Source organism: Chanos chanos, chromosome 4 (genome assembly GCF_902362185.1).
Source record: "Chanos chanos chromosome 4, fChaCha1.1, whole genome shotgun sequence".
NCBI lineage: Eukaryota > Metazoa > Chordata > Actinopteri > Gonorynchiformes > Chanidae > Chanos > Chanos chanos.
Genome location: NC_044498.1, coordinates 36,628,270 through 36,643,535, shown reverse-complemented (window position 1 = coordinate 36,643,535; position 15,266 = coordinate 36,628,270). Strand labels below are relative to the sequence as shown.

The 15,266-nt window shown below is 40.9% G+C and overlaps 1 protein-coding gene across 1 annotated transcript; it reads right to left on the bottom strand.

The window, feature by feature from the left end:
• Positions 1-8,242: 8,242 nt before the first annotated feature.
• spmip7 (sperm microtubule inner protein 7) lies at positions 8,243-14,994 on the bottom strand. Its single transcript, XM_030772285.1, has 9 exons — positions 14,604-14,994; positions 14,303-14,400; positions 13,973-14,049; positions 13,457-13,595; positions 12,497-12,564; positions 12,256-12,297; positions 11,874-11,981; positions 11,327-11,428; positions 8,243-8,414 (listed from the first exon to the last, which is right to left on the bottom strand). The coding sequence occupies exons 1-9, from the start codon at positions 14,992-14,994 to the stop codon at positions 8,243-8,245; spliced, it is 1,197 nt and encodes a 398-aa protein (XP_030628145.1).
• Positions 14,995-15,266: the final 272 nt, after the last annotated feature.

Here is a 15,266-nt window from a genome sequence, read left to right as displayed (position 1 = left end):
CGAACACCAGTCACTGAAAGTTTACCACGATATTAATCTTCGGCATTGTGCCTCAGTCAAAAAAATTCAGTTAAGTGAAGTAATTCACTTAACTAAATCTAACCCCACTCCATGTCTTAAATGAGTTTATATACATTCTTGAAGATGGTGGTCATATAATTGTATACAAAATAACTATTTTGTATCGACAGATTTTGTTCTAGTGCACGAAATGGCTAAAAGTTTTAGATACTAAATATGAAGAGCTGAGTAAACATATCTAATATGATTTACGATGAGTTTAGTCAGTAAAGAGCGGGATTTTTACCTTACAGCTCTCAGATAAATACAAAATTATTTCTTATTTTAAAAAGAACACAGATATCAAAATTTCCTTAGTGAAAAAAAACTCCAGCGATAGTACAAAAACGACGAACGGATGCGCAGCAGCCCATTGCAACAGGTGTTCCAAGTCTGAGGAGCACAGGAGTTAGAATAGTTTCAGTTCGTCTGATTTCGGTAAAAAAGTGTAAATGCTCGGATATATTTAACTTAATTTATAGCTTGTCTATGTTTTCATACCAAACGGTTGAAAGACTGAAATGAGTATTCCAGCTAATTCCAAACAAGTTTAACATTTGGATAACGGGAAATATCCTCGGTGCTCCTTGTCTAAGGAAAAACGTAATTTTCCATGTGAAGGCACACTAACCCATTTTAAAATTATAGATAATAACGGTAGTTCATGAGACACAAATCAAATGAGCATGCCTTCTGACTTGACGGTCACTGCGCGCTTCAGAGGAGTTCAGTGGCGCTCACGCACCTGCTCTTTACTTTAAGGACCAAATTTTCCATTACGCCAGCTTTTCCTTTCTCTTTCAGAGAAAAGTTGGGCATCTTTAGTTTTTTGGATAATTGATTCTCAACTCTTAAAAAATCAGTTGTTACGGAAAAGAATCATCATGAAAGTTACGGTACCTGCTATTCCTTGAGTTTGTAATATGAAGCTCTTCCAACTCTCCCCCACTCCATGTGCAGAAGTTCGCAGCGCCGCAGCAGCGCTATGGAACTCTGTTCTCAGTCCCTCCCCTCTCCACGGTACTTCCTCGTTCCAGCCCAACATTGCTAGCTGTCTGTGCTCAAGCGAAGCATATTTCAAGCTTTTATTCCAGAGGCCGAATCTGTCCGGGGAGTCGAAGCGGCGGCCCCTGGCACCTCGCTTTGTATCGTGCCAATAAAAGCTGACACCCGGTAGACCATCACTGGCAGCCACGCGTGAGATGGGATGAAGCTCCTCGCGAGGACGAGTGGACCGTTCATTGCTTATTTATTTATCTTCCCGGCGAGTGAAGGCTTAGGGGAGGGGGGGTGTAAGTGTTGGGGGGGGGGGGGGTCTTACAATGAAGCAAATCTTCTGTCACCTGTTTTATCACGCCACAACTACGCATTAAATTACAATGAAATGAAATTACAATTAGATTACAATGAAAATGATTTACATAAATGACCAAATCAAAACTTAACAAGCACAAAAAAGAATGCAAGCACAAAACACTGTAACTGAGCCACAATGTCTAATATCTGATCATATCTCCCGCAAACTGGCACAGTTTTCTTTTATTTCCATTTTTCCTTTTTGGAAACAGTCTCATAATTTGCAGCCCACAACTCTGGGCTCTTAACAGGATCTCTCACAGAACTCTCTGCCACGAGGCTAATCTTCAGGCAGGCATTTCATATTTCTGTTGCTCCAGATGGTGTGATTGGTTTGTTTGTTTGTTTGTCAGACTGACAATAGGGTCAGAATCCTTAGGGACTTGCCCTGTACCTATCAACCCACTTTTAATTCATTCACCTAGTGGTCGGCTCATGAACACTGTACACATACATTCAGCCAATTGTACACATTCACTGGCATTTTGTGTGAACAAACAATCATTTATTATCAAAAATTAATATAAGGGGAAATGAAAGAAGAAATAAAATTTTGTTTAAATTGCTTGTATGCACTCATAATTTGCCTAATTAATATGCATGAATAACAGAGAAACAGCTTAGAGAACTTCGGTGGGATTTCCTTTGACTGACTGGCAACTGAAGAAAAGGTCGTTAAGACCTGTGATTAGTAATTTCACCATGATGGATATGACTGGGTATTTGGAGAAGAATTGTTTATAATCATTCATGGACCACAGCTTAAACTTAGTGCTATTGCACACAAATTAAAAAAAAATGAGGATAAATGTGCTCAACTGATATCTTTCACACAATAAACTGAGACAAGTTTTGAAAATATTACTCCAAAACAAAATTTGTGAAGTTTACAGAGTTCAAATCCATAACAAAACTATAACACCAACTGATTTCTGATGAACGTTTGATACCTGTAATGTAATTAAAATGTGAAACTGAAAACTGGGAGAAGAAGTAGGACACCAGTGTTTATCACAGCTCACAAAGCCTCAAAACGTGTATGTGCAAAGGGTGTTCCCAAAGTCTCACCCAAAAACTTTAACTCTCACGAATTTTTAAACAGCAATATTTACAAGATAAGATGTTTGCTTATTTTTGTTTCATTATTAGGGCACAATTCCACTGCCTATGAAGCATATAGGAGATTGTATGTGCATTCTGACATGTTTAAGACTTCCTGTCTTAATTTTCAAAAAATAAATCTCTATTCACTCAGACTGACTGTTGAGAATGACACCGTCACCCCAGTCATCCAAAGAGATATAATTTTTCCATTAATATTTATAGAAACAGTCAATAAGTAATGAGCTCTACAGCAAATTTGGTTTGTATAAATAGGTTCATTTCTCTGCCATGTTTTGTGATTATTTGCTAAATGGCATTTTCAGCACAATGCCTCACAATGGTTCTCTGGTACTACTCTAAGCCAGCGTGACTTTTGGCTTTTTTCCCTTCTGTGTTTTCCCTCATGTTTTGACCCTCCCAGGTAGTCATATCTCTGGAGCTGGAGCAGGCAGGCTCTGAGTTGCTGAGTCATAGACGACTGGAGTCTTATCTCGGACGAACCAGGACTTTTAAAGGCAGTTAGTTAGGCTACAGTGGAGGAACATATAGAACCTTGGAGAACCTCAGCCACCCATGTCCTCTTAATGATACACTCTGGAATTTAGTGGCTGTTAGAGTTTGTAGTGTGCAGTGTGTGTGTGTTTGTGCGTGTACGTGCGTGTGATGTGTGTGTGTGTGTGTGTGTGTGTGTGTGTGTTGGTTGGGGGGGGCGGGGGGGGGGGGGGGGCAAAATGTGAATTTTGAAAGTCTCATTTAGAAGGAGAAGGAGACAGAGGGGGAGCGGGGGCAGATGCTGTAGTGTTGAGGCCTGTTTTCAGACCACTCCACAGAACAGGCAGAGGGAACACTTTATATGAGAGTGACTCAGCAAAGTGGGCCTTCACACCGGTCATTACCAGCCAAGAGTAACTTGGGTTTCTTGGGTTACCTCACAGATAGCAGAGAATCTTCCCGCCACAGTGCCACTGCCCTTTACATAAACTCCAGGGAGTGGATAAGAGGGGTGGGCACATGGAGTATGCTGCCTTCTAGAAACATTGTTAGCTGGGTTCAGACTTATATTAGTAAATTGTACATGGTGAAGATTTTAACGGGAGTTTATGAAGATTGTCATGCCATTCTTGCATTTTCTGTCGAATTTGTCACTGGTGGCAGGACTTTGGTCAGGTATACATTGTTTAGGCCACATATAGACTGATAGTTGTGGCATGAAATTGTGGAAAGAGAAAATAAATTATGGATTTATTTTTACTGTATGACTATTATCATATTCTGCCTTTCATATTTACCTCTTTAGACATTAAATTCAGTAACTAATTGGTTTATGAGGTCATTCATTCATTCATTCATTCATTCATTCATTCATTCATTCATCCATTCATAGGTGCAATATGGGTGCAATATATTAGTAAAATTTGCTGTATATATTACCGAGATGTGAAAGCAATGTTATTGCTTAATCAAGGAATAGTAGAAAATGGAAATAAAACCAGTCCCTGGCCATGTTTATGATTTTTACCACAAAGAATCCAAAAGACTGTAACAGGACTTCATCTGTCTTCATATCAGTGAGCAAACAGTAATTAAAAAGTATTGGCTGAGAAACTGACTGAGTGTCAAGCAAGGTGTACATAGTGATCAAGTGAGAAAAGCCTCTGTCTGTTTCTTATTTCATGGATCTTTAAGCAGCATTCACATCTTCCAGTTTAAGAGCAGGGATATCATGTAGGCCATAATTGGTTTAAATACCTAAATAAGCCTGAGACGTTCAAGGTTGGTAACCACATTAATAATCAGATGTTTTTTAAATTCCTGATACAAGGCTGAAAACGTAACTTTCTTCAGGGATTGTGTTCCGTGTTTGTATGTCAGAGTAAATTAAATTCTCCTCCCGCACACTGAAGCATCGATTTCCTTATGGTAATTATCGGTGGGAAGAGAAGTGTCACTAGAAGGAAGCAGGCATGCTTGACATTTGCCCTCAGTATGGAGAAATGACAAGACTCAGTGGGGAAATGAATCTTTTTGCTGGGGCAGTATTAAGGAGATGCCCAAAGCTTTTTATTAGAGAATCTGTCATTGTGTTTGGGATCCCAGGCTGAAAATTGAAGCAACAAAAGGATTGAGACCAAGTGTGACACATGAAGGAGCTCATTCAAGAAAGAGAGAGGAATGGAGAGATGTTAGGAGAGTTGAAAAAAAATGTGTGCGAGATGAGTAGCTTTAAATGTGATTTAAAATGTGAGTTAATTTAGACTCCAGAGAAAGAGCGATTGCTGACACAACCATCTGGATGTGTGTGTGTGTGTGTGCGTGTGCGTGTGTGTGTGTGTGTGTGTGTGTGTGTGTGTGTGTGTGCGTGTGCGTGTGTGTGTGTGTGCGTGTGTGCGTGTGTGTGTGTGTTTATGTGTGAGGGGTTGTATGTGGGCGTGGGCTTGCGCGCGCGTGTGTGTGTGTGTGTGTGTGTGTGTGTGTGTTTGTCTGTCTGTCTATTTCTGTACATACACATAGGCACATATGCATGCATATGTGTACATGCATATGTGTGCATGCATATGTGTGCATGTCCGTGTGTGTGTGTGTGTGTGTGTCTATGTTTAGAAAGTGTGTTTCCTTAGACATCACCACGATAATTTTATATAGTGTGGGGTATGAGTGTATTGTGGCAGGGGTGTGGCAGTGTTAAGTCATTGCCTGTTGACAGGCAGCTCTGTTAAAAGTCACCACCTAATGCACTGTCTATGCTTGGAAATACATCAGTTAGACACATGTTAGGACTATCAACAAGTTTGCTCTGCAGATGAAATGACTGTGAAAAGCCTTAAAATCAGACATGCCTAAAATACATGCTATGTAACTATACTATGACTGGTCCAGTTCTAGCACAGACGCTCTGAGTACATGTGGTGTTGATTCAAACCGCTGCAAGCACTGGAGGTGCACCTTAAGAGCATTGAACAATCAGAGTACAGCCATAAAATCTGCATCAAACATTCAACATAGCAACATAATCTGTATTGAAGCAGTGACACAGTCATATCACCAGTGGCAAAACAGTAATAGCATAGTTATAGCATATGTAGCAAACAGCAAGAGCTCTGTCAACTCGTGCAGTGAACACACCTCAGTGGGAGCAACTGTTGCAGTTATACAATAGATTCAGTAGAGAATACTCAAGTATCTGAAGCAAATGCTTACATGGCCATAGCACACAAAGTATAATGTACTTTTGTTGCGTGGGTAGTGAAAAGTTAGAATACATCTGTTTAAAACACCTGTATCAGTTAAATAATTTGTACTCCCAGTACAGCTATAACATCTCTGTACATTCAAGTGTCACACACAGTCTCACAAGTCTTTTGTTTCAGCGGTTCAGTAAGATATTATTGAGCATTCAGCAGAGAGAGAGAAAGAGAGAGGGAGAGAGAGAGAGAGACGGGGAGAGAAGCAGAAGGCTTCTAGCATTAGAGCACAAGCATTATGATTAAAGAGAAAGTTCTGCCTGCTCCATTTAGAAACACACAGCCACCCCCCAATCCCCCACCACACACACACACATGCTCGGAGCTGGAAAACCACCCAGGCCTCCCTGTGGACGTTGGTTATCAGCAAACCACATCTGCATCTCTGGAAACTCTGTGGACACTGAGCCACAAGGTTTGAAGGGTCACAAATATACACGCACACTTCACACAAACTGTCTTTCTCTCACGCACCCACATGCACGCAGACACAGACACAGACACAGACACACGACTGCACTCAGCCGAAAGACAATGGAACTTTTAAAACAGTAGGTAATCCTCTCCTATCAGCTGATTCCAGATGACTGCCCGCTCAAAATTATACTGAGTATATTAGTCATCGTAGAATCCTGAAGGTCAACTATATAGACCATTGATGTCCAGAAATTTTATTCACTTTTTGCCACCTCACATGTATGTCTAAAGTATTAAATGAAATACATTTGGACAGTAGTGCACTACAGGTTTCAAATAAAAGCCACTGACAGAACATGAGTGATATGACTGATAGTGACAAGTAAATTGAAAGCAGACACCTCCATACAGATGTGCTGCCTGAGATAATAAAACAATCAATATTTTATTGTACTTGGGGTCATAAATATGCTGTGCAGATTTTGCCGTTACTTTGGCGACGATGCCTGAAGAGATCTGAATGATGACACTGAAAGAGGTGTGACCGTCGGAATATGATTGACAAACATTGCTCAACACGTTGGAGTTTCACAAGCAATGGTGGCGTGATGCCAGCATGTGGTAAAGTCATCATCATCTATGGTCAAACACAATACAAAACGCATCTTGATCGATTATGATGTCCATCCAGTGCTGTGAGATGAAATGCAAGCCACTCTGAACCAGTTAACCTCAAAGTGACATACAGGACCTGAGCAGAGGCAGTTTCATCAAGATGAGTCCATAAAAACAAAAACATAGGGAAAGGGATACTATGGTTTGGTGACAATGCAGTTGCAAGCGCTTTCACCTGAGACAGTGCTTTGTACCTCCAGCAACAAACTGTCAAAGGTCAAATCACTTGGTAGGATGGTGTCGCGTACACAGAGTTCCATGAACACGTGGTGGCACAGTGCCGCTTTGAAACATAACGCGCATGATGCAAGTCAGAAACTTCCCGTCGGCATTGAAGGTTTTTTCAAGTTTTACACGTACACAGTCCTTATCTCTCACAAATTTAGATGGGGTTGGATGAACCTCCGCTGCACGCCACTCACAGTCCATGCCAATCATGGTGTGGGCACAAATTTAAAAAAAAATGGAAATTTTGCAGGTCTGGTTATTTACAGTTATTTACTGACATTTGTATTTGAACGATTACACACGTCTGTTATTAATGAACAAATAAAAGAAAACGGGCAGAGAAATAAAGAAAAGGCAGGTTAAAAGTTAACGCTGTGTTTCTGCACCGGCAACGTGAGGTGAAATTTCTTTTGTGGGCAGGAGGATTTTAAGAGCGGGATGCGAATGAGTTGAATCCTGGGGTGGGGATTTTCAGTTCAGAATGGGTGACTGATGGGGGGGGGGGGGGGGGTAACAGGAAACCAGCACGTTCCTTTTTCCTGTCAACAGGTGAGGCTGCACCGGCATTCTCTCTTTCATTCACTAGACCGCAGTTCTTTGGGGAGAGAAACGAGCTTGTTTCAGAAAAAAAAAAAAAATCTCTTTTGGAGAAAAACATGTAACATTTAGCACAGATCGGCTTTTGAAGTGCATTATGTTGCAGTGAGCAACCCTCCAGTGAGGTCACACACTGTCATACATCATATGAAACATGGTGAGCCAGGAATTCCACAAATACCCTTTTTTAATTTCATTTAGGCTTTATTTTGGATTATTTGAGTGGCATAAAATATACCAGCAAAATATTCGACATTTTGGTTGGATGATAAAATGCACACACACACACACACACACACACACACACACACACACACACACACACACAACTTTAAGCATATATAATGATAGTGGAAGCTTACATCTCTCACAGCCATGTTCACAAAACCACTCAAGTAAATCAAGAGGAAATTATGCTAATGAAGCATCTCATTATTCAAAACTCACAGCGAATCAGCCGCTGACACCATGTCATTATAGAGCTATTCATAAACACAGATTGGATTTCACAGAAAAAGGACACACTCTCATTTTCCACATCTTTTATCACTGTAATCCTTTGTTTAATGTGCTCTCTGTGTGGTAGATCTTGAGGAGACACGGTCTCTGGAGTGTGGGGTGTGAGGCTGAACTTTGGGGAGAAGGTAGGGGTTGTACGGAAGCACTGTGGTGACCATTCTGGAAAGTGGAGCCATGCGACCATAGGCTGAAGAACTCCACACACTCTGACTTTGTCTGTAAATGAGTATTTTAAGGGAAAACATCACAGAAATTACTCATTTTTTTAATACTCACTTTTAATCAAGTAAGAACTATATAGAAAAAATCCCTTTTTTTCAAAGAAAGAGTGACCACTCAAAATATCTTTATAGTAGTGTTTGGAACAGAAGTTCATTCAAGAAATCTCTTGAGTCAACATGTATATCTTTTTGCCAAATCTCCCTGTAATAAAAAGCAATTTTGTTCAATTGTTAACCAATCAAATACAGAATATATTCACACAGCAGCATTTTTACAATCTCTGTGCTTCCAGCAATGTTTCTGTCTTTCTTTCTTTCTTTTTTTTTCAAGTATACCTGTCTAATTAACTCATCGCTCATCCCCAATTATCTGAATTAAGACAGTTCAGGATGTAACTGGCTATGTAAAAATAGGTTAAAAAAAGAAAAAGAATATAGTGTCTGAGGTTGTCTGAAGTTGAGAACTTCATAATGGTTTGTAATTACACTGCGTTAAACTCTGTCACTGGTCCATATTAAAAGGAACCGAATGACTGATCCAACCAGATAAACTTTTAACTTTTTTTTGTGTGTGAAAGGCAACATTATGGGTACAGTATTTTATTAGCGCCGATTTACTTTTGAACTCCATGAGCTTCTCCATACAGGACACAGATGCTCGCTTGAGAGAATTATGACTCTTCATCTGTAGTCAACTCGCATCTAACTGGCGTCAATTAACATTCATTCAATTCATTCATCAAATGAATAGAATCTTCCATGAAGTCAAATTGAAAAATACTCAGGGGACATACAGTCACTGAGCTACATGTCGACCCTTTTCCTAAACCGACTCCATTAAAACTGTATCAACACTATGACATCCGAGCTGCCAGCCAGCAGTGGTGGACGGAGTTGAAGAAAGAACAGCAGAAAGGCTGGGAGAGGCTTTTGGGGCGTGACTGTTAGCAGACGGAAACTGTCAAGGTGAAACACTGGTCCAGAGGTTAGGCTTTTCAGTCTGCTGTCAGGAGAGGAGAAGGAAGGCGAGCTTTATCGACAGAGGAAACAGACTTCGGAGGCCTGAATTGGCTCCAGGGAAATGGATCTTAGCCTTTTTTTTTTTCTTTCTTTTTTTTTTTTTCAAACCACGATTACCACGAGCGAGAGTTGCCAGCCTCTGGATACGACCATCTGGAGAGAAAAACCCAGCTCCTGGGGCCGGTAAACCCACTCTACAGGGCCCCGGCTAGGAAACAGGTTTAGAGAAAACGGCCCTTGGTGGCTGGGTCAGACAGTCGGTTCCAGTGTGAAGTTGTTGGTTTTCCTCCCCCTCTCTGTCTCTCTCTCTCTTGTTTTCTCTCTCTCCCTCGGAGGCCTCCCTCCTTCTTTCTTCCTCTTTGCTAAATGTCATTCTCAGAACGAAAGATAATCCATTGCTACTCACTCTGAGAATTAGAAGCACATTATTATTCACTTACTCTGTTAGATCCTCTGATCCTAGTTCAGTTTTTCTAAGTCAGAAGTGCCGCGCTTAAACATATCCAAGCAAGACACGGATATCTGAAAAGTCAGCGGCACCACACAGAAGTGCACATCTCATACACTTGATACAAATGTCCTTTTAAGGGTCTGTGATGTCAGCAATTGTTTATACATAGATGAAGACGTGCTCTTTTTCCAGGTCATCTTTTTGGGTCCCATAAATTTACTGTGTGTCATTTTTTGCATACACATCACACACCCTCAGAGGGTAGCCACAAACTTTGGAGCGTTGGAGAGTTGTAAATCTAGGTCAGCTTCGGGCCTAGGTCTCTAACAGAAAAGAAACCTGTGGGAGGTTAAAAAGAAGAAGAAGAAAAAAACAATAGGGGTAGAGTTGCTGACCTGGCGCCCCACAATAGGTGGTCCGTATCTTGTTTTCCAATGTGTTAGTGTGTGAATGTGTGTGTGTGTGTACATGTGCGCGCGTGTGTGTGTGTGTGAGAGAGAGATTGTGTGTGTGTAACAAACTATGTAACTCATTGTTGCTAAAACACGGCTACACAGACTTTAAAAATGTTTTGTATTTTCGCCTGATTCTTAACTGTTTAGAGAAAGAATTTATGCCATGTGTTGTACTGTGCAAACAGAGAGAGATCTCAGAGTCAGAGGATAAAGGTAGGTTGTTCCGCTCTCATGAAAGTAAACCTTCCCTGTGTTGTTCAGGCGCTATGGTAACGCAGTTTGAATGAACTGCTTCATCGCCCCCTACTGGACTAAAGTGATCCACACACATGCACAACAATACATATGCCCTCAGGGTGGGTGCTATATGCTAATGATTTCAGCTGGGCAAGAAAAAGAAGATTAATGATTGATTTTCATACACCGAACTTGTGAGATCACTTCTAAAGCCACACATTTTGATTGGTTTTGAGAGGGTTTTTTTTAGTGAAACCGTACGTATGAGACAGACAGAGAGAGAGGGGGAGAGAGAGAGAGAGAGAGAGAGAGAGAGGGAGGGAGCGAGAGAGAGGTGACAAATAGAAGTGCAATTATAGATAGTATTTTTTTCACGGGGGGATAGGGTAGACGTACTGAAACTACACTTTTAAATAGGACACATGTTGAAGTGAGACATCAGTCTGTGCAGAAGTGACTACAGGGTGCTTCAGATGAACAATGCTTCTGAGAAACACTTGATGCATATCAAAATACACCCACATATCAACAGGCAATTATAGTCTGCATTTACCAGTCAACTGTGGTCTATGCAAACTCTTTTTAGATTTTTAGAGCTTGTTTTTTAATGGTAAAAGATTTTAATATCATAAAAACATGGTACTCCTTCAAGACAATACAAACATGTACACAAAAAAACAGGTATAAACTAAATGATAGTTATTCACTCTGTATCAAAGGAGTGTGTTTGTTAACATTACTTACTGTGTAGTTTGGGGAGAACAGGGAAGGCCAGGCAAATTGGAGTCAAAAGAGTATGGTCTGTCATACGGAGCTTTACCGGCGTAACCAGGAATGGTGGAGCGGCTGAGGAACAAAGCCCAGAGACTGCAGCGTTATATCAGAGCTGATCCAGAAAACAAGTCCGAAAAGTATAGCATCAACTGGGCATCAGCACAGCAGAGTCAGCTAGCAGGTGCATTAAGTTCTGACACAGTTATCTGAAGACATGAAGACACCTGAAGCCACAAACTGAAAAAGAGTGTGTCAGAATGGATCTGAATGATTTAAGCTTAAGTGTGTTAAGTTTATATCATTTGCTAAACTCACTGAACTGAAGCTGAGTTCCACAGACGCCATTTGGCTTTGCTGAAGTGCTTGATTTACTGTTGTTCTGAGTGAGTCTGATGTTGTCGCTGTGTTGTTTTATATGGAGTGTCAAACAGTAATAATTTCATGACTTGGGCTTAAATTGACCTGTACTGCTACACAGGTGACAGAATGTGAGAGAATGGTATTGTGAGATACGCACTGGGCCGTGGGGGTATAAGGGGGCACGGTGGAACGCAGCACAGTGAGCGGAGTGAACTCTTGCTCTGGTCTGTCTATGCTGTCCATGTTTTCAGAGCCGACAACACCACTGAAAGGGGCACAGAACACAAAGACACACACATACACACATATACACACATTCACACATACATACACACACGCATGAAAAGCCTGTTTTGACAGCATCATGTGTTTCACATAATGTCATGTTAGCACAGAGGGTAACAGCTTGCAGCATTAGCAGTCAACATTGACCTTTATCTACTCTTATTAGTGCATTAGTCATCCACATTTATCTGCTTGTGTTTGTTCTGACTACTCAATGCATTTTCCAAGTTTACACATGGTTTATGTTTTCCTACCAGTATGAAGGTATTTGGCCTGATCTTGTGCAAGGACTGGTGCTGGGGAACAAGACAGATTAATTTAAATTTATAAATTAAAATCGACTAAATGTTTATTTGTTGTTTAGACAACAATGCTTAGTGTAAGTGATGAATGTATGAATTTATGTCATAACCTCTGGTGTAAATAGTACTTTACACTCTTCCAGTATTCCACACTGTATAAACCTTTGACTCAAAGAAAAACCACTTCACTTACAAAGTGATAGGTTTCCTCACTTCATGTTTGGCGCGTAGCTGTTGTCTGTTCCAGTGTGTCCCGACAGTCTAAAATAAAAATTGCTGTGAGTTTTGAGTAGAAGCAGTATCAATAAAATCGATGCAAAAGTCCTGTCACTGCACAGTACAAGAACTCGTAATCCTTCACCAAGAGACCTCTCGTCAAAACAGCCAAATCCATCTTGTCCTCTCCTACAACAAGACTACATGACTCTTTTCTTGTCCTATTTCAGGTCCTGTTTTACTAACACTGTTACGAACAGGCCTTACTCTGCTGTAGGATCTAAAAACAACTCACAAGTGTTTTCTTATCAACACAGCATTTGCCATGTCCTTGGGGATCTGGGTGATATATAACATTGTCTGGCGTCACATCACAACTGTGTAGTAAATCAAGACAAGTGTGATGTGAAACACAAGTAAGAATTTAAACAGGAAAGCGTTACCAAAAGGTGCAGGAGGTCAGTGGATCTGAGGTGTGTATTGTAATGGATTTGACGACAATAGAATCCAGAGACTGTAGAATTCTGTTCTGATCTAAGCTTCCTCACAGTGTCACTCAATTTTGGTAAGATTCATATTTGTTCTGCACCTCTTAATGACTACTATGCATCCCAACATTAGTGTGATGGAAACTACCTCTAATGAGACCACAATGACTGCTGAGCCAACAGGTGGACCAAGAGAAGCCAGCACGGTAGAGCTATTGACAGGAATCGAGCATTTTCTGGTTCTAATTCTTATACAGGCATGAAGAAATGTAAGAGTAGCTTTAGGGTTGCATGGCACTGCTGGCTTGCCCTTCAGCAAAAAGCACTTTTAATCCAATAAATTGCTGTTCTCTTTCCCTGGGGCATATATCCTGGTTTTCAGGGTATCTTAATCTTCTTATGCCAAACAAAGGAGACAAAGCCCCGGTCGTGGTTTTAGATGATCTTACCTGCCACACGGCGGTTCTAGGATGGTATCTGCGCAAGGTGAATCGCTGATTCACAGGATCAGCCATTTTCTCCAGAGTGGTTTCTGGAGGTTTGATTCTCTCTGGCAGCTTGGAGTCCCAGGATACATCTTCATAACTTCTGCACAGACCAAAAATCTCAAAACTATGTACTTTGAAATATGTCAAACTAATATCATAACCTCGACATATACCTTATGGAGAGTTTGACAGTGGATTTATGTACAAGGTGAATGCATGCTATGAGGGTCCCCTAGAGAATATACTGAATATACTGATCACCATGAGGTATATATGTCAGTATTAACAAGAATTATGCTTCTGTGACTGACAGTGTTTAGTTGGTGTGATCGTTAAATAATGGCAAATGTAAATGATAAATGTGTCTGTTTGCTTGTTTTTTGCTCTCTCTTTCTCTCTCTCTCTCTCTCTCTCTGTGTGTGTGTGTGTATGTGTGTGTGTGTGTGTGCGCGCATGTATGTGTGTCTGCAAAGGGACCTTTGAGCTGTGGAAGTATAGATATAGCGGCATGTTGCTTTTTTTATCCAATCAGTGGGAATAGCAGACCGTGCGCCCTGAGGGATAAGATAAGATATTTCACTGAATATCGCACTCCTCGGTAACGCAAGCTTACTGCATTTTGTCTGCAGTGCCAGTATAAAAAATGTCAAGAAGCGATTTAAGTTTTTGCAAGTTTTACACACTACTATTATTATTATCACTATTATCGCTATATTATTATTATTTATGTAACTACTATAATTTTATACTCCAATTTCCTCACTGTAATTTCGACCGCCGGCCTAGGGAGAATGTTTCAGTACATACCGACAGTGAGACGTTTCTGTCAGGAAAAAAACTGTAGAATTTAAGGGTGCCTGGAATTTTTGGAGAAGCTGGCGTCACTTTCTTCGCGCTCGTCCAACCTTATGACGAACATAGTCAGATAGCAAAAATGCGACAATACAAACAAAATTATTCCATAACATAACATACATATTACAAAATAAAATAGTATTCAAATCACCAGTATATGTATCCTGAATTTACAGTCTTATTACAACTACTAGAATGTGATTTTATTCCAATACAGACATGACAAAAATGACCAAAATATATCGCTTTTTACCTCCAAGATGCGCTCGAAGCGCTGTATCAGAGAGTTCTTTCGAATTCCATTTCTTGTGCTCTGCTAAGTCACTTGTCACAGCTGAGGGTCTGACCGGTGGCGTCTGTGGCCTGTCTCTGAAGCCTGCTGGTACCCAGAGGTCCGACGGGGCGTAAAATCTGTCAATGAATTTGTGTCGTCCCTTGATTCCCAAATCCAACTCTGCTCCAATGCTCAGGTGGCCTGAGCAAGGGTCTATTACCGGCACCTCATCGCGTAAGGGTGCCAGCGGGGCGTGATCGGCTGGCGGACAAGCCTGTGGGTTGAATTTAGCGAAGGCAGGGTTGTCTCTTGAAATCAAGCTCTCAAAGTCGTACCTGCCTTCAGGACCTCGATGAGAGAGCAAATTCATTTGCCCGCCTGAATCCGCTTGCTCCCACCAAAGTGAGAAAAGTCTCACAGTGAAACAGCAGACGACAGGGACAGTGCCACAGAAATTCCAAATTTACTCACTTTATGTGGTTGATTAGAGAAGGTAATTTACCAAATACAGCCTAACTGACGTTCAGTTATTTGTAGTTTTCATGTCATTTATCTTCATTTGCTGTTGAATAAAAGTGGCATGATGCAAGCCATAGAAGGTCCATTATTCGCGTCACTTGTTGCTTAGAGACCGAAAGTCAT

Bases quoted from the DNA above. Each gene is read 5' to 3' on its own strand.
- spmip7 (XM_030772285.1), bottom strand. From the start codon at position 14,994: ATGAATTTGCTCTCTCATCGAGGTCCTGAAGGCAGGTACGACTTTGAG. The intron at 12,298-12,496 runs GTAAGTGAAGTG...CTTGTTCCCCAG, and splicing joins GTGAGGAAACCTATCACTTT to CACCAGTCCTTGCACAAGAT. The intron at 8,415-11,326 runs GTAAGTAATGTT...ACTCATTTACAG, and splicing joins TGTTCTCCCCAAACTACACA to ACAAAGTCAGAGTGTGTGGA.